Source organism: Hippoglossus stenolepis, chromosome 2 (genome assembly GCF_022539355.2).
Source record: "Hippoglossus stenolepis isolate QCI-W04-F060 chromosome 2, HSTE1.2, whole genome shotgun sequence".
NCBI lineage: Eukaryota > Metazoa > Chordata > Actinopteri > Pleuronectiformes > Pleuronectidae > Hippoglossus > Hippoglossus stenolepis.
Window position 1 is genome coordinate 11,937,314 of NC_061484.1, and position 25,836 is coordinate 11,963,149.

Here is a 25,836-nt window from a genome sequence, read left to right on the forward strand (position 1 = left end):
AACCATGGGGGAAGTTGTATTGAATGTCTACAATTTAAATTTGCTATCTGTTGTGCAGGATTTGATGGGATACATTTGCTCATTAAGTGACACTCCATCTCTCGATCAACAGTTTTAGTTATGCGAATACAGGTTTTAAGTTAGGTGTAGCATTTGTGAGGATCAATGAGCAATGCGACTGCTTTCAACTTAGGCAGGGGTCTCTGGGCTAGAAGACTGGATTTCTGGATGGAAGCTCCCCGTTGTTTTGGTATGATAATTGGCTTTTCTTTTCCACAGTTGTACCATGTTCCAAGGACTTAAGGGAGAAGAAGATCTTCAGTTATCACCTTAGCTGTGCCACACTGACATTTGAGTACAGGGATCTCTCAGTGGCAGATCTATTACTATATCATTGTGCTGGTCCCAAGAGAACGGGGAGCTCTATGACAAGGCAAACTAAATCCACCATGATTTTACCAGGAAGAACATAATGGTGAAAGCCTGTCCTAGTACTCCCTCCTTTTGTAGCTTTAGAAAGTGCTTCAAAGCAAAACGGGGCTGTACCTCAGCAACTGTGAATCTACAGACTGCCAAAAGATGAGCTCTTTTTAGAGCCGTCTACTACCCAGAAAAAAATATATAATTTATTTGACCTACTTCAATTAAATATATAACCAAGAACTTAATTTAACATGATGAAAAGTTCATCTTAAAAATAACATTCTTTAAATGTGTAAATGTATGTATAAAAATATGAGAGGTAGAGTCCTGGCACTAGAACTTTTGTATAGAACTCATTATTAGCGACGCCTTTTTCACTTACTCCTGCCCCGTTTCTGATGAAGATATAGAGCTTTACGAAAATCATCCAAACTAATCCTGATCTCGAGCTCTGGGGTTGGCAGGGTGGAAGAGAAGGACTGCAGCCGCTCCAGGGACTGTCCTTATTAAACCTCAAGCTATACCCTATCTAACTATACATCCCAGAGTCAAGGCGAGCTGAATACACACACCCTCATCTGACAAATGTTTATGCTGAAAAAAATGATATGGGTCAAAATGTCCAACACAACTGTGGCGTACAACATTTACACTGTGTTTGCAGGTTCAGTACATAGAATCCATATGTAAACCAGCCCCCGAGTGGCAGAGTGGGCTGTTTAATCATGAGTTGTATCATGAGTTAGTAAAACAAATCAACGACACAGCTGCAGCTCCTCCAGCATGTTGCTGTCAGGGTCCTCACTAACACCAAGGACGTAGATTAACTTTACATTAACAGTCTTTAAATCCCTGCACTGTCGTCCTGGGAATTAAAGGATAACTTTTCTAAAGAGCAGTAAAAGTCTTGGGCCTGAATTCCTATGTTACAAGACATCCAGACCATTCAGGTCATCTGGGACAGGTTTACTCTGGTGAAGCAGCTCCTGGTTTCTATGCTCCTCACCCTGCAGAACAAGCTTCCTGAATACCTGTAGTCTACTAAAAATAACAGCTCTTAAATAAATTGCTGAGCACCTAAACACATCAACACATGTTGTGACCAGTTAATTTAAAATGTACATATCTCTTTCTGTCCTGTTGACACATATTCATACGTCTATTATCCTTTCATCCATATCAGCCTTACCAGCTTTTTACTTCATATACTTTTTTTTTTACTTCATACAACTTACTTCATTTCAATGTCCTACTTTAATCTCTAACAACTTACTTTCTTAATTGATTGTGTTGTCTTTGAACTGCAATTGCATTGTCTTCTTAACATTTTGAACAGTGTTGAATTATTATGTGCCCCTGTAAAGCACTTTGAAATATTTTCATCATCTTATTTCATTTATTTGTATTTCCATGCCTCTGTAAAGCACTTGTGTCCAAATGGAAAATAACCTTACCTTACCCAATCAACAAATCTGCACTGTGCTTTCCCCAAATTATTCACCAGACATGGACCACTTAACCATTAGGTGTTGTCCCTTCAATTTACTTCAGGCGTTCAGCTCTGCAATTATGAATGCAGATTATAAATGCATGAGGATACTCATCCCGAGGCTGTTTACCACAGCACACAGACTTTGGCACTTTGCCGTGACCATGTTCAGTTCTCTGACTGTATACAAGCTGCTCAAGAGCGCAGACCACTTAACTTCAGCCATGAAAAACTGTGACAGAAAAATGGCCACAGCAATAGTGAGAGGGAAACTGAATGAGGACACAGGTGTTTGTACTTGAATTACAGAAATACCAACTGTGCTCTCAGTTCTGCAATTTTTTTGAGAGTCACAAATGAGAAACAGAGAAAAGCACAGACCGCTGCATTCAGTGTCACAGAAGTCAAGTGCTGCAAGCACAACATCAGGCTGAGTGACAGTACATGAATCAAATGGTAGTATGTGATTCAGCTTTGATTATAAGGCAGCATCAGCGGTGGTATTTGTTTATTTGAATGTATGCTTTGGTGTGAAGCTAGTTTGCAGTTGCCATGAATTTCAACTGCATCATTATAACTGACTCCAGCTGTTGTCCTTTGCAAAGCAAGACATTCCTCATTTTTAGTGCCACCTCTCAAGCTTACATTGACTCTTTTATGCTCACAACACAGATGTTTGAGGAATATTCCTTGAGGGAATTTCTAAGTTTTAGTAGAGACAAGATCGCAACTGTGAAGGTTTGCCTTTTTAGCTGAGTTAGCATAGGACGTAAGAATTGCCATATGTGGACGATACATTGGAGCAGCATAGGATGAAATCTGCTTACTTTGCACTCAGATTCATGTTACTGGAATGCTGTTGATCTTTTTTTTGCCATCCAATTCCTTTCTCTCACTGACACACACACACACACACGCACACACACACACACACACACACACACACACACACACACACACGGAGGGACAGTACAATATGTAATTAAGGCTGAACCTCATTGTACCACTGATCTGCAGACTGGTAATTAAATCTAATCTGTGTGTGTCAGCTTAGTGTGGGAATGTGTGTCTTTGTGTGAGTGCGAGTGTGTGTTTAATGTCATAAGGCCAGAGCAGTGTAATGCCACACTCCCGTCCAGTTAATTAATTCAAATGTCCAGCCTTAATTAATTTCACACAGTGGATTGTGGCCCCTGGAAACAACCTGCATACATAATTCCTTCAGGGAGAGAGTGTGTCTAGAGATGCACTGACCATGTTGGTTTGATGTATTTCTTGTATGAGTACGTTAGAATATACACTTTGTACGTTTATATGCATGTCAGAAAATTATATTTCAACATACTTTGTGTAATTACAGTGTATATCCATGTGTGTGAGGATTTCTTTTTTATTTCATTTTTTTTTTAAAGTCTGTGTAGGCTGACTTTTGTGTATAAATGTGTGTGAGCTGATAAATCGATTATATTAATGTACATTTAATCTGTAATAGTTAAAATATTTAGAAATACATATATTGTAATTCTCACAACATAATTTGCAATATTGTGAAAATATTCTCTGTGCAGTATTAGAAAACAGTTTTTCAGCTTTTCACATTAAATGACTGATGCTCTTGAAGGTTCATGTTTAACCTTTACTTAAACTATTATCAGAAATGTAGAATATTGACTGCCCAGTGTTTACATAATGACAATGTAGTTTTAGGGCTGGGCAATAAAACAATATCAATAACTATCACAATATCATTTTCATAAATAGCAATTCAACAAAGGTTCAAGGTACATTTATCATGATAATCATCAATGTTTGCTTTTTTTTCTTTAACCAGCTCGAATGTCCAAAATGCAAAACACCAGTCTAATACATAACTGTCTAGAATATCAGAAAATCCATGTTGGTGATATACAGTCTTAATGTTAAGAAGTTATTTAAAGTAGATCAGAACACTACAGACAGATTAGTCTCAATTACATGACAAAATATATGCTTTAGTTCATGAGGATACAGACAGGGGAGTAAGGAGGATAGTGATGAACCAGCCTTGGTTAATAAGACTGAATAAAACGTGTCTTAATTTACTAATCATCATGTGTTTCGTGTTATAGGCTTGAGTCAGTGTAGTTAGCATGAATCCCTCTCATGTTCTAGCATACGGTCTACATACTTAATTTGACATGCTGATTAAACTGAGGAAATGCATTAACACACTTCAAGAAATACATGGCTGCGGCTGAGGAAGGAAACAGCTCTGTTCAACTTTTCGCGTACCTAATATATGCCCTCATTTCCCCGCTGATGCTATCATTGAAACTAGCTCTGGGCTGAGAGATACATTTTACTGTACAAAGCTATCCGCTCGCCTGATCATCACGCCAATTACTTCACAGACACCAGGATTGGGGGATATTTAAACATGAATATAAAGAGTAAACCCAGCGCTGCACTCTTTGAGGCAAAGTATTGCATTATTTCTTTTTGCTTTAAATCGTGGCAGTATTTTTTTATAGCTGAAGCCACTGTTGTTACAGAAGAATGGGACAAGCACAGTGGTATTGAGACATATAAACACAGAGTGTAACTATGGGTTTAGGTACGTAGTCAAAAATGACACTGTACTCAGGAAGAAATGCAGCCAACTATCAATGACCATATGTGTGTAGTTTATTAAATCAAACAATAAATGGAGTGCTGGCACACAGCTGATGGCCTTGTGCTCAACGGTAACTACTGTCCTGATGCCAGTAATGTGACATTTATAGATGTGGACTGTGTAGAGCCTGGATTAATTATGAGGAAGGGAAGTTGTTCAAAAGCATGTGTTGTTATTTTTTAGAATGAGTTTATAAAAGCAGGCACATCATCATATCTCACGGGGAGAAAAAAAGTTTTGAAATATGATGATAGCACCTTTTTCCCCCCTGCAACGGTTTGAATAATAGACTGTGACTAACATAAAGCAAAGAACTACACAGTCATATTCAATTAATTTTGTTTCCCTTTTTGGTATTTGTAATTTATCCTGACAGCTTCTGTGGTTGTCAAAACAGCCCAAGTATAAAATATTATTATGTGTGCTGCGTGCTCCGTAAGGAAAACTCCTACGGTAAGTTGTATCTAAGACATGTCGGCCAGTTTTGCTTTTGCCCTAAACTCTCAAAGGCAGACTTACAATTCGGCTTGACAGGGAAGTGTCAAGCACATTCAGATGGATTTTGGTTGAAGCAATATCCACTTTAATGACAGCACTATCAAGTTTTTACATTTAACATGGCACGCCATGATGTGCCCTTTTTCTCCAGTCAAGTTCTGTGATGAGCGGATTTGTTGTAGCTCTTGGATGACATGACCTCTGAGACAGCAGCTGCAGGGAGGGATGGAATGATCTTTTGGAGCAAGGGATTAATATTCTTATTCATTTTGTCTCGTTCCCTCACTCCCCTCAAGGGCCAATGTGACTTTCTTTGTCCTGACATTCGGAAAATCGCTGTTAAATGTTAATGGGGACTATTTTTAAATGGGTCGCGACCACGTCTGGCACACACGTCCATGCCGGACACTCGCACAGCGGACACACAGGAATTAGATGACGCAGACGGACAAATATGCAGACAGTCACGCACACATACACACCCACATGCTCAACTACACACCCTTCCAAGCTCAGTCTTGAATTAAAAGATGACCATATTCTTAATCGCAGGAAAAAATGATAAAATATTCCCTTCACCCCACAAACCTCTACAAACCTCTCTCAGTCCAACTTTTCTTTATTCCTTTTTCCATTATCTTCAATTTATCCTTACTGGTGGCTCAGACATCTTATTTGATATCGCTCTCAATGTTCCGGGGGACATAGAAAAAGCTCGGACATCTTACAAGCCCTCAGCAGCATGTGTCTGCTTGATGGAGCGCTCATTTTTTGATGTCAATGCCTATTATCACCGACAGCATGTCTCAGCTACCCCTCTCTGCAGACTGAAACCTGGAGATATTCTCATATACTGAGAGCCACCCCCTAAAGCTGACAAGGTGTTTAAATCGAATACACTTCACATTTGTTGGACGTGGGGACACTGCATGTTGAGTCTTCTTCTATGGGAGATTAGTGGGTTACATATTTGAGCAATAGGACAAAGACATAATGGGATATAATGACAGGAAGCAGCAGCAGATGAATAGAAGCTGGGTGAGATCATGTAATAAGCATCAAGAGAAGCTTGATCAATATATATTTATATATCAGTAGGCTTCCAGATGTTCGGACAATCAGAGGAAAGTGGGCTTTTAAAGAGACTTCGTAAGGAGGCCTGAGATTATAATAAAAAAAACTCTACGAACACACACATAAACTGGATAAAGTAGAACTCTTTATTATTACTTTGCATTGACTTTCATTCATTGAGGACATCCATCAATCCATTATCTTTAACGATTATACTTTGAGGTTGTGGACGAGAGGCGGGGTACACACACAGGGACAACATACAGGGAAAAAACCCATTCCCACTCACATTCACACTTATACGGCCTATGACCAAAACCTTATCCCAAACCCTAACCAGAACCTAAGAAATTAGATTTTGACTCATGTGGACTTGGCTTTGGTCCCCATGAATCTACCAGGTCAGTGTTTGTGGTGGAAAAGAGCTAACAAAAATGAGCACAGTCACACAAACACACACACACACACACAGTTGTGTCTCCACGACTTCAAAATGACCTTTCATTGACTTGCATTGATTTAGTGATTTAGTGGAGACTTATTCTAACCTTAAGCGTAGTTACTACTTGTCTACCCCTAACCTTAACCTAAACATAAACGTATACCTAACCCCTAAAACATGTCTTCAACTTAAAATGTATTGTTTAACATTATAGGGACTTGCTTTTTGTATCCATAGGGAAGATATGTCCTCACAACATGAGTAATACCACACACACACAGTTCTGGGTGGTAATAACTTCAATTGCATCTGAGCCACTCTACACTACAGACTGTTCATGTGACAAATCACACATAATGGGGTGATACGCAATTTAAAATCAAATGTTCCTAGAGGTTTAACTTCCTGTTGACAGTGTGTCTGAATGATAGCTTAGGGTTTGTTTTTTCTTCACATGGGAGACATCACCTTCACAGGGTGGCCCTATACACTGATGATGATGGAAAGCACAGTGGGCATAAAAACATGCCAGTCGCTTTCCTAGATGCGACCGCAAACAAAATCACATCAAAAAAGCCATTATTCTTCGAAGAAAAGCGGCAGCCTCATACACCACAGGTGACATGCAATTAAAATCAAGTGTGCTTGACAGTTGGATATTGTGGCATCCTTTTCTTCCACACAAACACAAGCCATGAAGAGGAAATCAAACAAACTCAAGTTACCGGCTATTATTCTTCTGAGAAAGTGAGAGCCATTTCAGGTAACATGCTATTAAAGTCAAACAAAGCCACACTGTAACAGTTAGAGCTGCCACAGCGCAACAGTTGCACTGCAAGAGCCCTCAAATTATAGCCTATACCAAGGTCTGCATCCGTTCAGTTACATTTAGCCCGGATTGTTTACAATGCTGCAAAGTCAAAATCAATAGGGCCTGCCAAGACGGGAACAGCCTAATGTTCCATTAGGACTCTCTGCTATTCAATTACAGCTCCAGAGTTGGAGAAGTTTCAGCTAGCTCAGGTCCCCAGAGAAGAAGCACAGAGAAAGTATGAGGCAGAGAGAAGGAGTAATAAATCTCAAACTGACAAACAGCAAAAATAAAGTTATGGCATCCTCCCACCTTACCCACCCCCAACATTTCCTTTCTTGATCTTCCTCGAAGCTGCAGTACAGGATATAAATGAGAGGAGTACTTTTAATTGTTGCTTTAGATTTTTCCATTATATTTCATACATCTATTATTGTTTTTCAGTCATCTCTCTGGGAGTCTTAATTATCATTTGATTTGGCTCCATCCCCTAAAACAGGCCGCCTTTTATACCATGCATCACTCCCTATATTTCCATTAATCTGCACACCAACTGTGTGAGGCAGGGATTTTCTTTCTTTCTTCAATAAGTGAGGCCCTTATCCTGGGATTCTACCACATAACCAGGCCTCTCTCCTGGCAGCCAGTATTACTCCAGGGGTGAAAGAGAAAGACAACAACATAGAAATAGGGGGATGCATAGAAAGACATGTCATAGATCAAGATAAAAGGAAAATGCTGAATTAAAAAGATATATATGGAAAGCGAAAGAGAAGAATAAATAAGTTTCCGTTGTGCCTCTAGACAGGTCGTCATTGAATCCCTATGGAGGCAATTATAGGACCTAGTGGCAAGACTGTGTGTGTGTGTGTGTGTGTGTGTGTATGTGTATGTGAATGTGAATGTGTGTGCTCATGCATGTGTGTCGCTAAAGACGGGCCTTTGTGGGAATAGTGAAAAGAGAGCGAGATATGAGTGAACATCGCATTCGCAGTGTGCCTTTAAAATGCACCAACACACCGTGAAATACCCTACAAAACCTGCTGCTCTGATGATAATCCCACTGCCTCTGGGTTACAATGGAATCATCTTCCAAGTAAATGCATACTATTACATAGAGTACATATACTATGTAAATCCCCCACAGACTGTATGACAAAAATAGAAATATTACCTTACAAGCGCTTCCTTCCAGTTTACATCCAAGTCCATCCAGACTCATTAAATATGTGATTAATACTTTGATGGAATTAACAACAGTTGTCAAGTTTATTTAATCAGCATTTGATTTGATCAGTTATGGCTATAAAAGAGTCCAGTGAGGTCTCAATCTTTCAGGTTTAACCACTACAATGTTATCAATATATTTTTAAGTCCAGGTCAACACTTTTGCCATGTTAAAAAAAAGGATTCTGTCAAAGCATTGCTGAGATGTCACACATTGAAGAGAATGGGATGGATGGATGCAAGGACAAAGTGATTTTTGGATGGACAACTTGAAAATACAATGCCTCAAACTGCTGCTGATGCTCCAACCAGTCCAAACACTAAAATCCAAGCACAGGGATCATTGAGAGATTTTTGTAGTTCCCAACTAAGTCAAACCGTACCTTTCCACTGAAATAGTCAGCAGCACCTAATATTTGCCAGATAATCTCTGTTGCCATTAGCTGCTGAGCTACAACAGTAGCAAAGGAGGAAGTAATGTAATGGTGTCACGGATGTAAGGAGGTCAGGGTGCATGGTTGGGTAAGATAGGCAGTCAGTGTTGATTTTCTTTTTTCAGGAGCATGATCACAATAATCCCTCGACCTTACTTTCCTTTGCCTTTTTTCAATCCAAACATGCTCTTTCCATCAAACTCCCTCGGAAGGCTCAGAAATATGATGTTACCCTGTCGACAGGGATGATGATTGATTATATGATTTTAAGGACTTGTTGTGTCAAAGTGTTCCAGCCATGCCCAGTTGAAACCTGTTCTGACTGCCCCTTGATCATCCTGTCTGCCAAATCTGTTTGCTCACCTGAATCAGGGCAGTCTGTTGATCAACCAGCCCGCGAGATCAATCAGTTCACTGCCTTTAGCCCAGCTTGGTGTGTCAGCGACCACACATTTGTAACAACAGTAATCTGTCCACAATTTGTATGTTGGATTTAACATCAGTCCCAAGCCATGTGCCTCAACATTTGTTGTAAGAACACAGCTACTGTAGAATTCTGTGTTTGATATCTTCTAAGTTCTGGCTTGGGATGTTGCTCTCTGGGCTGGCAGAGATTACGGCTGTATTACATCTTTATTCAGTAGCCTCACACACTCCAGGTCATGTGTCTCTCAAAGCTTCTCTGGAGCTTCCAAATGTCTGCTGAATACTTTACTAGTGCCTTGCAGTTCTTGGCTGGGGCCTTGCACTGCATCCTTGCCAGATGTTGCTATAAGGCCAAGTGCTCAAGCAACTCCTGTCTACTACCTGTAGTCTTTGCTTGATGGACACATGAAACAAGTCTTTCCTAGTCCGTTCAGAGCCCTAATCAACCACTGGGATTTTGTGACAAAAGTGCAAGCTATGCTGTGGTTGTAAAACAAACTATAACAATCTATAATCAATTTTATTTTACTATTTGCTGTGATAGCCTGTAAACACATGCACATCGATAACCATCCATTATCTATACAGCTTCCTTTAAAGACCACAGCAGGGCTGAAGCCATTCCCAGCTGACATTGTGCTAGAGGCAGGGTCCACCCTGGACCGGTTGCCTGTCTCATCACAGGGCCAACGTACAGAGACAAACGACCATTAGTCTCTGTCATTTTGACCAAGACCCTCCTTGTTGTGAGGTCAATAGTTCTTACCACTGCACCAGTGTGCAACATTGCCGGCCTCACGTAGAATATATCACCAAACACATGAAAAAAAAAAAAAGATAATCAAAAGATGTTTTGCAACAAGGTATGCTATGTCAAAATATACCAGCAATGTTGATTTATTTCACCTCAGCAATTTACCTGGAAGGAAGGTACAAAAAAAACCTTCTAGCATCTATGGAAATGAAGAACCTAATGTGAAACACAATGACAACTCGAAAACATTAAATCTGCTTTATCTGTTTTCCATGTTTTTTCTATTCTTTTTATTTTCTATGTCTGTCTCTTGGCCTTCGCTTTTGCCTTCTTTCATTTTCTTGTATTCACACATTTCTTCCACCTCTTTAGATCTGTATGATTCTCTCTGACCCCTTTATTTCCCTCCAACCTCTGCTCCTTCTCTTTTTCCCCCACCTTTCTTTCCTCAATTATCTCTCTCCCTCTCCTGCACCCTGTTTTTTCAGTTTCACAGCCAATATCATTTCTCAGTGTGTCGTTGTTGCTGCTGTTAGCGCATATAGTTTATATGCAGTGTTCTGTATTTAGCTCTCTCTGGGAGTCACAATGTTCCATTTACCTCTCACAATGCGCTGCTGGGGGAAGGCCCTGATTATGCAAAATATGCTAAATGTGTGTGTGTGTGTGTGTGTGTGTGTGTGTGTGTGTGTGTGTGTGTGTGTGTGTGTGTGTGTGTGTGTGAATAAGGCATACGGCATCTGTGTGGGATATCATAAAATTGCTTTTCTCAAAATTTCCATTAAGAGAGCCTGAACCTTTCAGTTTATTTTTGGGATTAATAAAGTGTAAATGGGTAAACAATAACTAATGTCCCCAAAAATGTTACAGTTGACAGTAGGCTGCTAAAATATAATGAGAACCTTTTCTTGAATGAGAATTAAAGCATCATACTAATTAGTATGGAACTGACATCATTTCTAATGCTAAAAATTAACATTTTCTGTTATCAAAATTAGTACAGTAACTAAAGACATCAGATGATGCTAATTGACTAGCGTATATTTAAATACTAAACTGGGATATCTTTAAAAAGTTTGCTATCTTTTCTCAATAAGTAAACAAAATTAATTACACAACTGGTTAAACCAAATTTACCATGTTAGTCAAAACAAGTTTAAAATGCTTTTATTTATTTTTCGTTGTGGCATTAATAAAATACTGCAAGGTGCAGTGTGTATGAAGTAATAAACTAAAATTACAACAGGGGGAGGTGTTGGAGGCCTATGTTAGCGTACCACCATGACACCAATGCATGGAGACGTGAATAGAGTCTGAAAATGTAAAGTGGACAGTAAGCCAATCCTGACAGTTTCAAATGTTACCAATAAAAAAGGCAATGAACTATTATGTGGCTCAGCATAGACCCAAAAGGCTCAAACATGTTAAATCTACTGTACTGACAGCGGGGCCGTATCCCTCACTTCACCCCCTAAAGGGGGGCCAGGCAGAAAAAGTTTGGTAACCACTACAAATAGGAAACTTTAAGTGATTCATTTGTTTACTCCTGCATCATTTGTATAAATCTATCTATTGAAAAATGTAGGAATATATGTTTGAAATCCAAATTGAACATCAGTTTCATTTTGAATGCATTAAAGGCTTTGCGTCCATGAATCAACATTTAGTATGCTTCCCTCCCCATTAATTCCTCTATTCCTTCTGATGCATTTTTCTCTTCCTCTTCACATTGTCTGTCAGTATCTCTTTATTCTACTTCTCCATCACTCTCTATGCTGAAGTACTCTTATCGGCACAGTTATTCAGTCCCGAGGGATCCTTTTTAGTTTGCTGACTGTTTTTTCTCTCTCTCTCTTTACAGCTTAATCTTGGCTGATGATGTGGCGTCATTTCAGAGTCATTGTCGTGTCCATGTGGCTTCAGGTTTAACTCTGAGTGGATATCTTTCACAGGTCATGACTGTTCTTGCAAGCAACATAGCAAACTGTTTTGGTGTATCTCATGTGTGTGTTGTTCATTCCCTTCTGCTTAATATTCATACATATGAACATATACAAGCTTGGGCACACACACACACACAGAGTGCCCTATATAGAGTGACACATGTCCATAATGGCACAAGCGAATCTGAAAGACTGCTACACTATGTCACCATGACAGCCACATGTGATTTCTGCTGATTATAGGGGTTGGAACATGGCTTTCTACACATACACACAGAAACATAATAGACTGGTAATTGTTCTGAGAAAAAAGGACAGAAACTGATTTAAGTGATTGAAGGATGACTACATTTACATCAAAGAACACAAATACATAAATATACTCAAACCATGAATATGTTTTGGTTCCATAGTGCTTGATTAATCATTCTTGAGGTACATAGGCACACATACACACAAACACACGTACTTATACACACAAACTCACACACACAGGTAGTCTTACCCTACGAGACTGGATCTCTTTGACGTATAAAGGCAGCAAGAATTCGGACACTCCCTCCAATCGGACACCTTCCTTTGTCACCCGTAGATTCCCCATGCCATCCTGACAAGACAAAGAGATAAACAGAGAGATTTAGTGGTTATTGAGAGAATCCTTAGAAATTCAGGCGAATCCAATAACATTCTATGAGCAGATATACTGTCATAGAGACGGAGAGAATCCATTGATCTACTCTGCCCATCTTCTTTCTGATGAGTTTTCAACTAATCATTTTTATAAATGATACAAAAGCCAATTACTTAAATAGTCCCATGATATTATTCACAATAATACACAGATACTGCAGAAAATAGTGGTGGGGTACAATTGTTGAATTGCTCATGCAAGAACATGGTCATGATTTATTGTTTGTCTTGTCTTCAGGTTTCATGTGGCTTTTCTTTTCCTGTAACGCAACTCATAGAAAATGATGCAAATGTTACTTTGGAATACAAAAGTGCACTTGACTATAAATATACAAAATACAAGGTTCGAAATGTGTGTTCACATGTACATTCACATTAATGAAAATGTAGAATTGATTGTTTTATTTGTTTTATCTTGTAGTTTTTGCATTGACTAAATATCATCATGCATTTATGAAATTTTCACTTTTCGAGCTCCTGGGTTTACACAACTTTAAATGTGCTCAGAGCTTTTGAGGATCCAGCAGTAGTTATTAGCATTAGCCATTGATGAGCAGTGTAATATTGATTTGAAATGGGAATATCATGTATTCACATAGGTCTACTTCACCCCAGTTTGATCCTGTTTTACAGAGAACGTTCTCTAACAGTCCGTTAGGAGTGTATAATAGCGTACGAGTGTGATTATTGATTCATTTATTCAACCTCGAAGGACGTCATACATAACAATTGCCTTCCAAAAACAGAGGAAGTAAATGCACATTGTCAAAGCCTCATGAGAGCTGTAGTTTTGAGATGCTGACAAAGTAATGGTTTTATCTTTATCCAAACATGACAAGGTGCTGGAGGTTTAGATAACCATTTGGTTCACAATGAAGACATAAAACAGTAGGAACACATTTTAGCTTGTCAGAAAGACAGATGAAAGAAACCCCTGCTGAGAAAACCCATCGAGGCGAGTGAAATGGAGGTCAGCTAGGAAAATAGGAAGGGGATATGGCTCTCTGTGGGGAGCCTTTTCAAACAACGGCCAATCCAATAACATTACAACTTACACAATTTGAGCAAATAAATCTGAGATCACAACCATTTGTTTTAGACCTTTAGTAGCATTTTTAATGTAACCCTAATCCTAATCCCTAACATTAAGTTACCATGAAGAAAGTGCTTGTTGGTGATACTGAATTTCTAATTGCTTTTGACAGTGGTGAATAAAAAAATTAACTCAATGAGCCTAAGTTTTACCGTTGTTGAACATCTGAGTTTATGATAAAAGATCCGTCGACAGAAGATTCTTGGTCCAACGTGCATGCAAGCAGGGAACCAGAAAAGCTTGAACAGCAATGGAAACATCTTAGTATTATATCAAATGGGAGGGAGCAGATAACCAGTCATGTCACTAGAAGTCATGTCAGGATTGTTATTATCTTCTTGAGAATGGAGACTTGCCTCACAGCTCTTCTTATGACAGCTCTTCTGTCATAAGAAGAGCTCTCAACACTCAGTTACGTACAGTATTAAAGGTATCAAAAGATGTGTTTGTCACAAATTCCCTGACAGTGTTGTAATATAAAGTGAAAATCATTTTTAAAAAAGGATTGAGGTTGATGTAATACTGGTCATTGTGAGGGTCGCAGGGGGCACTGCGACCAATCCCAGCTGACCTTGGGCTACACAGGACACTGGACGGGTTAATCTGTAAAGTTATGTAAAGCATAACATTTAGTTTGTGTGCTATCCCCCACTATTTCTGATGTGCTGGCCAGCTCTCCAGGTTTATGATAATGTGTGCAGCATTTTATAGATTCCACTCTAGGGGAACTTTGAAAAATTGTTGGATCCGACTTACATGGCAAGATTAAATTCATTTCAAACAGCCATGCCGGGTACTAGGATAGTGAGGCTTCTTATGGAGCAAAGTGGCAGATACTGCACCATGTCAAATCGATGCTTAGGAGAGTAACAGAGCAGAGAGCACATCAGAGCAAGAGCTGCTCTGACTGTGGGCTTGGTCTGAGTTTGGGGAGGTTTCTGGGTATTTAAGAAGATATACTTTAGAAAAAAGACAGTGATGTCAGCACCTTGTTTAAATAATCAACTGAGATAATAGGTGATCAACTGTAAACACTGATAGGATGGATGTGGACAGTTTGGATCAACATCAACATTTCAGTATATTGCCAATGTTTTTTTTTTACTTCTCATTATACAGACAGCAATTCAAACTGCAGGTGTGTTCCTGGTTAGCTAAATAAATTACAAGCTCAAAAAATGCATCTACTGTGAAATAAAGTTCTCTTCAATGGTAAAAACGTGAAACAAACATGGTGGATTAAACTAATTCAGCCTTCAACTGGAATAACTATTCCACAGTATGTGGTTGGACAATCAATTATTCGTGCCTCCCTAGTTCCCAGCTTTCTATTCATGTTCACAAATGTTGATGAAACTGTCCATGGACATACAAATTCTGTTCCGTTTAGTTCAGTGAATTATCATAAATTTTTAGGTGCAACAACCCAACAGAGCCTTTCCGATTGAAAATGTGCTCAAGGCACGAGAAAGAGAGGAATCACTGAGGGAGAGAAGTGAGGCAAAGAGAAATACAGATGGGGACTCAGACAAATTAAGTCAAGCTCATCCTGACATGCCTGTTGTAGTGGGCGGTGGTGGTGGTGGTGGAAATGAGCTGGGGGAACAGAGGTTTGTGTGGGGGTGGACCAGCCAACAAAAGGAAATCAGTATTTTCAATAGAATGCACAAACAATATGAAAGACAAAGCAGTAAAAACAATGTCCGTCCAGTAAGACGACCTGCAGCAGAGGAGTTTTAGAAATTTACATTCACATACGAACCCATATGTCCAATCAAAATCAACACCACCAACATACATGCTAACTAGACTAGTTCTGCTAAAATACATTAGTTGAGAGGGTAACACCAACATAAGCAGAAAACAGGTTCAAGATTCTATTCAGAATGAGAATTACTGCCTCTGGGTTCTATACTTCCAGTGACCGTGGCTGTTCAGACTTAATTAATATATGTTGGGACAACTTTCAAGGAGTGAAGGTGTTTATTGAGCTCACAGTGACCTTTGATCACCAAAGTAATGGACAGTTATTCATTTGCCCATCATGACTTATTTATAATCGTATTCATACTCAAGAGATGATCAAAAATAAGAATAAAAAACAAGACTAACCTCGAGCAACAGTCTGTATATGATCCACAGAAACATATTTAGTAGCTAAGCAAAGTGATGAGAGTGTGAGGGATCGATATGTTAGACCACCGGGAGTTTTTCAGTGTAGTTAGAGCTACAATCATGACACTGAATATACAGTGGACCATGCAGCTTATTCAATAAAATATATCAGAACCCAAGGACCTGGAGAATCACAAATACTCCCTGAATTATTGATGGAAATATACAGTTACACACATAACCAATACAGCTCCACATATAGAAGCTAATACTATAGAACATGCACACAGAGAAAGAGATATTTAGAGAATAGAGAATTAACTGAGCCTGAACATATTCACACTCAGTACATTCCCTGCCTCTCTAATCCCCCCCCCGCCTCACACTCTCTGTCGCTCAATTCCAAAAACATGAAGACGATAATGTTAAAATTAATCAGGTGGTTTTATTCCACCACACTGCTCCACTGTCCAACACTGAAGCCTCATTGATTGAACACGAGAGTGCTCTCTCCCTCTCTCTCTCGCGCGCGCTCTCTCACACTCCTCTTTTTGTTGTTATTTGCAATCCAGTATGCGTAATTGGCACAAATGTTATATGAACGATATTGCCAAAGCCTAGAATACAATGTGGGTTCTTTAACAAACAGAAGAAAGTGACTAAATCTCTCCATTCATCCATTTATCTCTCATTGTTCAGCTGTCTCTCTCGCTCTTTCCCTGAATGTGTTTGTCATGGCTTTTCTTTGTCTGTCTTCTGTTTATCCCTCGCTCCATCTGTCTGTCTCTTTCTCACTGTAAAATTAATTCTGCAAAGGAGATCAGAGGTTGAGATGTGTCTTATAGCGGGGTTGGGTTGGTTTTAAATTAAAAAGCACACTCTGGTAATCATGTGGAAATAGTGGTTCAAGGCATTTATAATTGAGTACGAATTTGTAATAAACCTTTTGATTATTCATGATGAAAAGTTACGAACTGACCTCAAAGTGACCCCTGAACCTCTGTTTCAGCCACCTGAACTTATCACTGTGATTACGGGACAAATGAATCCGAGCATCTTTTTTTTTCTATCAGTAGGAGTGATAATTGTATTTGTACAAAGTCAGGGTAAAAGGCTAATCAGCTATTTAACCAAGACACTGTGTGCAATCTGACAAAAGACACAGTTATTCATGTGGTGTGTGGGTTTTAAGCTGTTATATAACTACATCACATTTATTTGGATGATGTCAGGCCTGTTTTGATTTTTGATCTCCAAGTTTTCAAGTGACTTTTTAGTTTGTTGTGAAAGACGAGGACGTGATAGGGTTTTTTTCACTTTTATCTGTGTTTCTTCACAGACTCCTTCTATATCGTTATCCAGTCCTTTTCAATTGAGATGTTTTAAATGTCAGCAGGCAATTTATTTTGCCTCTAGAGATTGCCTTTCCTTTCCTGAATACTACAAAACCCAGCAGTCTAGTGGCCATTCCACATGCTGGCCAATTAATGCCTTATCATATGTTACTGCTGACCATGTCACCGACTGGTTATGTTAAGTTAGTATGATTATAAGTATATTTTTGTAACAGTATATCATGCTATCTTTGAGGATGTACACATTGTAGTGGAGCTATATAAAAATTCTACATTACAGACAAATACAGTCAATCACCAAATTAAAAAATCCCCCTGAATGAAGGCAACATCAGAGATGATCAAACCTTGTGCCGTTAGAAGTTCCTAAACATATACAATTTTAATTTCAGTATTTTAACATGCAGGTCATTGCCTTTGGGTCTTTGTCTGAGATATTACGCCCCAACACAACCATCAGTCTTGAACTTCCATTAACTATAAGGCCGCCTTTGATTTACAAATGTTCCCAGCTACAGAAAGCGCAAACAGCTCCATCACGCCTTTAACATTTCCCCAAAATCTCTTTATGGATTCCAGCTTGCAGCTTTTAAATAAATAAAGCGAGGAGCTACATTGTTTTTTTTGTATAAATTTAGATGAGAAGATATACAATACAAGGCAAAACTATCTTCCCCTACCTTTTCCCCTTTGCCATTTGAGTTTGGCTGCATTAGCACGAAACGCAGCCTCTTGGTAATAAAGCACAATCAACAAATACAAATAATCAACATAATAGCAGGAGATTCAGTTTGGCAACAATAACAACAACTAATCAGGAAACAAACTAAACCTCTGCTTGGATTTATCTGTGTTTTCTCCCCCAACTGAGACAGGTTTCATCAGTAAAAATCTAAAAAGCGTTGCTTGCCAAAGAAAAATTATCAAATCCCAGCACAGTGATAATTACTGCAGACACAATAGCTTTAACATCACACAGTGAACTTTTTTCTTCAGTGTTCTACCTTATCTGTCTTTACTCTAGAACTGACAATCTTTGTGTTTGAGCCCTTGAACTGCGTCGGGAGTGGATCCTCTACGAGTCCACCAGGATGTATTAGCATATTTGACAGCAGCACAGAATGGACAAACCAAACACAGGCTCCAGAGAGGACCTTTCACATTTGTACCTTTGCTTGGAAAGGGATGGGTGAGGGGAATAGCATTTGGTTGCAATCTGCAACATGACTATGGATACACACTGGTCCTTTAACGATGTGTGTGTGTGTGTGTGTGTGTGTGTGTGTGTGGTGTGTGTGGTGTAGTGTGTGTACTGTATGAACATATATGCGTGTATGCAGGTGCAGCTGTATGACAACCCACTCACTCTGTTGGACTGGTTTACACACACCATGTTAAAAATAAAGGTGGGCACTGCCTGCATGTCTGCACACACAAATGAAAGGAAGGAAACATTTGTGTTGTACGCACACACACACACACACACACACACACACACACACACACCACAGGGAGTATACAGATTAAGTACGAGCCCTGTTATGAAGACTGTAGATAGCTGTAGGAAAAAATGACTGGAATAAATTTTATGTGGCCTGAATTATGAACCACGTTTCCTTTCTTCTCCATAGGTGGCAGTCATTTTCTCTTTCAGGAACATGTTCAGATTCAATCAACTCTCCAATAGAAAAGACCTCTGGGTTCAGTTCAAACGCATTCATACTTTTTTATATTTTAAGAGAAAGACATATAGTGGTGAAAAGCAAACAGACAGACTGTACAAGAAATACTATGACAAAACTCTTCCAGATAGATCCAATGAATATTGTGAAACAGAAACTGTCAGGCTGCCTGGTGGAAGCAACATTGCTTTAAATAATGGAAAACGACTATAATGAAATGACAACCAGTAATTTACATGAACAACAACTGCAGGTAAATATATTAAACTTACATTCAAAATACTCATTGGCAAAGTATCACTCGATTCGATAAAACACACTATAATATGTTCAAGAATAAACATTATAAACAAGAATTGATCTGCGCTGCAAACTGCTACATGCTGAATAACAATACCACACTGTCCACTGCCCATGTAGCTTAGCTGCATCACAAACACAGACAGTGTCCAGACAAGACATAGCTTAATGTCAGCTGTTAAAAACAAAGGCCTGTGTGTGAGAAATTTTCTGCGTCCAAGGTCAAGAAGGTTTATGAACGTCCTCTCTGACGTAAGAGGTGTAGATGTAATGATGGATTCCCACACCCTGGTGAGGTTAACTGGCAAACTGTCCCATTACGTGAAAGCACATCATATGCAAGGTTATACACACACAAGACCCACACCAATCAAATACAAAGTACAGACATGTTTATCACTACGACTTTTAGGTGTCCATACACACACACACACACACACACACTGAAGACCCATGTGTCCCTGTGGTGATGGATAGGCTAGGGAAGTATTTTGCAGGCACTTCTAATATTCAGGACTGCTGTAATTTTTCACACAACCTTTTATGTCAGCCAACAGACACAGAGATAGAGAGAGAGAGAGAGAGAGAGAGAGAGAGAGAGAGAGAGAGAGAGAGAGAGAGTGTGTCACCTTTGCCTCGGGAAAACCGCTGAGAAAATGGCTAAAGTGATTCCCCCATTAGGAAGCTCTTTGGTCGTCCTTTGCCTTTTTAAACAAGTGGAGACAGGATAGGATGTTCCTGACTGAGAACACGACTTTGTGTAGCTCTTTCATAACTTTATCTTAAGTCAGGGTATTTAACTCAGTCCTTGAAACTATTTTCACTCTGAATTATTAGAGGATGAAATTCAGCACTATGGCAGATAATTAGTTGGCAAGTTTGCTGGACCAGACATTCAAAAAATACCAGATTTATAGTTTAAACAAACCACACAAAGTCAAGCTGGATACATGGAGGTTACAGAGTGAAATTTGTATTGTGACGCTTGTTGGACAGTGAGTCATTAGAACTATGGATTATGGACAGGATTTTAGAAGTTCAGAAGTGTTCAGAGTACAGTAATGACAGCCAAAGTCATTTCTGAGCTCAAATTAAGGCGTAAGACTGCCATACTGTAAAATGTCAAATGTTGCCCAGCTATAGAACCAGGCCTTTATTATTAAAGACATGCCTTAATGTCTTAATTCCCCTGTTATAAAAACAGACATTGTCGTTTTGCTCCCATATGCTGTATTAATTTGTTGTTGCTGCCATTTGCTGTTGATGTAAACTCAGCGCTGCCTCCATCTGTTTCATATTAAACACTTTGAGCAGTTCAAGGGGTAGAATTCAGCTTTTTGTGAAACATGGACATAATAAACGAGAGCAGCTTTACATTGGGACATAAAATGTTTCAGATAAATACAACAGTGAAGGAAAGCAGTGTTACTGAGAAAAAAACAGACAATCAGCATCTGAAAGATTTTAGCACGTATATTGCAATATCCTTATTCCGTCCCTCCACAGTTTTGTGTATATTTTACCATATGTACTCATGCATACCTTTACCCTTATTTTTACATTTCAAAGTAGAAACTATTTGATGTTTGTGTGTTTTATTGATTAGACCAGTGGAGCTGAAATATAATGAGGAAGTGGCAAAAAAGAGAACAATAGTAGTTGCTATAAGTAGAAAGAAACATGAGCAAAACTCTTAACTTAACATCTGATCAAATGAAGTGGTATCACAGACATCAAGACAAGTGCTGAAGAACGAGGCTGACCACTGAGTGGGAAACAGAGCAAGAAAACAAATGTGCTGCTTGAAGGAGTGAAGATGATTTAAATGAAGTTTGAGTTTTCTGATGACACTCTCTCATCTGAACAGTCAAGAAAAAATTATTATCAGGACAGACCAGAGAGTTTCTCCTGTTATGATAAATGTGTTCAGTCCCAAGGACGACGCTCAGAGAGAAACTACGGTACATGGGCAATCCACACATTTGTGACATCTGCACATTCTTAATAGTTATTTGGTAAATGCTGTATTCTTCTATTCAAAAACCACTGTAAAGATGATGGTAAGAAAGATGGAAGAGCTTTTCATGAAAGGGCAGCTTTAGTTGCCAATCATTAGCTTAGGTTAATACTTCTTTGACAGGTGATTTTATGATTAAGATACTTAATGTACAATCACTCATATTTTCTGATAATTTTCCGTAAGTGCAATTTGAATGTAAAATGTGGTTTAGCAAGTTTCATAATTTAATTTGTATATATGAACAAATCCTAAGAACTAAAAACACAATAATTATAACTGTATTTACAGTCCTCAGAGAAATGAGCAAAGAGAATGTACCACAACTAAAACTAAATGATCTATCGCTTCAAAATACTGTGCATGTTGCTGATGTCTTCCTGCAGGTTACACAACAACTAATCATTAAAGGAAGATACAAACTTCACCTTTGAACCCTGTGCAGCCTCCATAGATCGACCTGTGAACTCTTGGCTGAACAACCACCCCGCCTTGAAACGTGAATTGAGGAGGAAGTCTGTTTATAGATCTTCAGTGTCAGAAGTCAGTCAGTGTTTCAGTTTTGTGTTTTTTTTAAATATTTCATTGTTTATTGTTGATTCTCATCTGACTGGTTATAGATTTGAGCACTTGAGTGTGTGTGTGTCTGTTCATTTACACCAATTATGAATAGGACATAAAAAATCTGGATGAGATTGCTTTCAATCGATCAAATAAATAGATTCCCTGCGCAGGATGAGACCATTTATTTTTATGGGAGATGTATGGGCCTAAAGTTACAGTCTGCAATTACTGCAATCACCACATTAATTTCTGCATTGCTTTGTGAGAAAGAGAAGAGTGAGACGGAGAACGACTGACGCCTCAAGCTGCGCAGGACGTGTTGCAAAGGTCAGTGCTGGACTGAAAACTGACCACTGACTTTACACAAGCTGTATTGATCCTCCACCTACGCAGCGAGAACAAGTTCTGAGTTATAACATCAAGTCACAAGATCCACACAGTAACACAGAGAGCAGTTATAATTGAGGGCGGTTATAAAGAGCCAACTGAATTACTGTTGTCATTATGCACCAGCCAGTGATGAGGACTTTTGATGAAAACATATGTGCCTAAATTACAACGTGTTTATTTTTTTAGATTCAACATCTTTGATGAATTTAATCGTCTCATTTAGCATCTTCAAGCTTTTTCTTTAATCTTAATGTGTAAACCTGACTTCTCTGTGCAGCTCAAAGATTTCCTCAGCGATCAGTCTCCATCTGTAAGTTATGTATCTACAGAGGAGAGAGTACATGATGTCTCAGCCGGCCCAGGAGGACGGATATTAACCTTTCTAAAGTACCAGGCTGGGCTTTGGGTTTGACCCCAGCTGCGCATGTACAGACAGCTCTTAGTGTCCATGAGAGGAGCTCTCACTTGTCTTGAATGTATGAGCCGGCACCTGCGTCCCAAATCGCCTCTGACTGATAAATTACAGCAGAGAGTTTCCTGCTGCTTCACTCGGACCCGCACATACCACTCACCCACTCCGCACTCCGCACACCGGATCGCAAAGGAACGAGTTGACAAGTGCAGTTAACATCACCTTGATTTCAACAACAGCTGTGTCCCCCTTCACCTCTGCAGCCGGCGAGACAGTGTGAGTGACAAATGACAGCGAAGGTCTAATGCGTCGTCACACTTGTGTTTGTCTGCTCGCTCCGCAGCTGTCACCCCGGCTCTCTCCCATCGTAAAAAAAATAAAATAAATCTAAAATATTAGGACGGTGGGGAGAGAATGGAAGTGATCATACAAGGCTCAGTGGTTTGATGAAGGATTCACAACATCTCTTGTATAGAAGAAATTTAAAAACTTTTCAATGACTTTCAAGATGTTTGGAGGAAATGTTCAAGAGGTTAAAACTCTTGCTGGGAGGGCCACATATCGATTGTTTCATCAATGACTCATTGTGCCCTCAGTGTGAAGTCATCGTTCCAGCTTTGGTGTGTTCATGTGCTTTGAAGTCGGAAGGTGGAAGAAAAATGTGTTGCATCTTTCATATACTTGCATGATAACGAAGAGCACAGAAAAAGGATCGAGGTGACAGGCATATAAACAATTTAAAATGTATGCACTTTCGTCCTAAAAACATCTGTATTGGCTAAAAAGTCTGGTGTTTGGTGCTTGTGAGAGATGGACGTGCAGTTTGCATGTTAAAAAAGTGAAGGGTTTGACAGGTTCACCTTTAAAGCTATTATTTTAAGGTTATTGTAAAATTAGGTTCATTGATTTCAAAGTGATGACGTCAGCCACTCTGCAGAGTTTCCCAGTTGTTACAACTTCCTCATTTCCCTCTCCGTAAGTTTTTTTCCAATTATTCCAACACTACATGAACACACATTCAGTTTATTTCTCTAACTCTTTGATTTATTGTTTCCCTCACAGTAAAACGATTTTTGTTTGTGACAGTGTGTTGTTGACTTGGCAGAGATAGTGAAAGAGTTTGGACAGGCTGAGAAAATAGTGACAGGTTTTCCAGTCAGTATCTCTCCCTCTGCTCGCTTCAGTGCTTCCTCTTCAGCCTCTCTGAGCTGCAAGCCGTGTTCTAAAACAATCACAGACAGACTGAAACACGGATGTCAGGGGGAGAAACAAAACGTTTTTTATGTCTGGTGGATTTAACTTACATCTGCCCTCAGTACTTGTGGATTCTGGTAATGAACTACTTTCAAATATCAGCGGATATTAGAAAGTAGATTGATGCTTAATCCGTATCAGGTCTAATATTCTAAAGTAAAAGTTGCTGAAGATAAGAGCAGTAAGTCTTCGACATTCAATGAGAGACAATCCGTCATGATTCTGCTCGTGTCTGTAGCCTGTAATTTGTTTTGGACTTTTTCGTTGGACTTCATCTTGATGGAACTAAGACGTTTTGTCGTCCTTAAGTTGGGTTTTTTGATTCATGCTTCTGATTGTGTTATGTATATATTTTTTTGTTTTGCACATTTTTACATTTTAGTCACATCCTGTTTTACTTAGTTACTTACTCACTTAAGCATACCTCACTTCCTGTCTTTGTCCGCATTTCCGCCTTTTATTGATTACCTGCCCTGCCTTGATTAGTTTCACGAGTGTCTTATAAACTTTGTGTATTTAGTGACTGTGTTTCCTTTGTTTAGTTAACTTTATGTTTCTCAGCCTTCCAGCGTGTTAATTTCTAGAGTTCATAGTGCTTTTAGTTATTGATCAAATTCTTGACCGTGCCTTCCTTCTGTTTCTAGTAATAATATTGTGGGTAAGAGTTAGATTTAGGTTTGAAAGATACAGTCGTATAACTTTGAGTTTCTTTGTATAAATGATTATATTAGTAAGTGTACTAACTCCTGAATGAACCAATTATTGCTTGCTTTCATTCATAGTACACAGGGGGTTAAGCTGTAGCTTGTACCTCAAGCCTGCACTCAGGCTTTAGACTGTGGACAGCGACACAGATTTCCATGTTCCCATTCAGCCACTTAAGGAGGAGTTAGCAGTCAGTAGATTTACTTTTATTATTATTATTATTATTATTATTATTATTATTATTATTATTATTATTATTATTATTATTATTATCAAATACCACATACAATTCAGAACAAAAAAAAACATGGAGGAAGTGTCTGATTCCATAAATAGACCTGCTACAGTTTCAAGGGTGTACACTATTAAACCAACATACAAATTCCAACATTTCAGCCCACACGCTCGTGTTCTGCATTTGCTAAACTGTCTGAACAGGGACTATTTAAAAGGTGACAAGTGAGAGTGCTAATATTGACTTGCTGATATTCAGTGCAGCTGCAGTCATTTATTTGCCTTCCGAACACAGGGATCACATTTAATCCATAATGCATCTGTGTTTCTGAAAACGGCACGAGGATTTCTGCAGTGCAAGCATAATAGCAATCAACTCACATAAAACATGCTCATGGTGTAATGATATCAAATCAGACTCAGGTTACATATTTGCACCATAATAATCCCATTCAAAGGCCGGATGATGTGTTGCAGATTTAGAATGAACTGTTACTGCAACAGAGTCATATACATTCCTCTCCTTCATCACAACAATGCATCGGCAACTAAACAATGGAACGGGGATCCATTTTCATGAAATAAAGCTCTCCTTCCTAATCCTCGCAGCCCGGCATCTTTGACTTTCACTGAGCAGTCCGAGCCTCTTGATCTGCTTCAGGAACATGTTTCTGGCAGTGATACAGCATTTTATAACTGAGTGAAGTGAGCAATTATTTGTCTGTCTTGATGTTTCCCTTTCTTCTTTAACTCAAACAACTGGATACTTCACTCCACTGCAAGCCTCAGTGATGGGGGCAGACATGACCTCAAACCCTCTCCACCATTTCCTGCGGATACCATTATAATTC

At 39.1% G+C, this 25,836-nt stretch overlaps 1 protein-coding gene across 1 annotated transcript in view; it reads right to left on the reverse strand.

Moving 5' to 3' along the window:
- The window catches only part of LOC118115073 (zeta-sarcoglycan), a 323,672-nt gene that overhangs the window by 83,390 nt on the left and 214,446 nt on the right, over positions 1-25,836 (reverse strand). Inside the window, exon 3 of the mRNA XM_035166010.2 lies at positions 12,680-12,781. Within this exon, the coding sequence (XP_035021901.1) occupies positions 12,680-12,781 (102 nt within the window). The remainder of the gene's footprint in view (positions 1-12,679; positions 12,782-25,836) is intronic.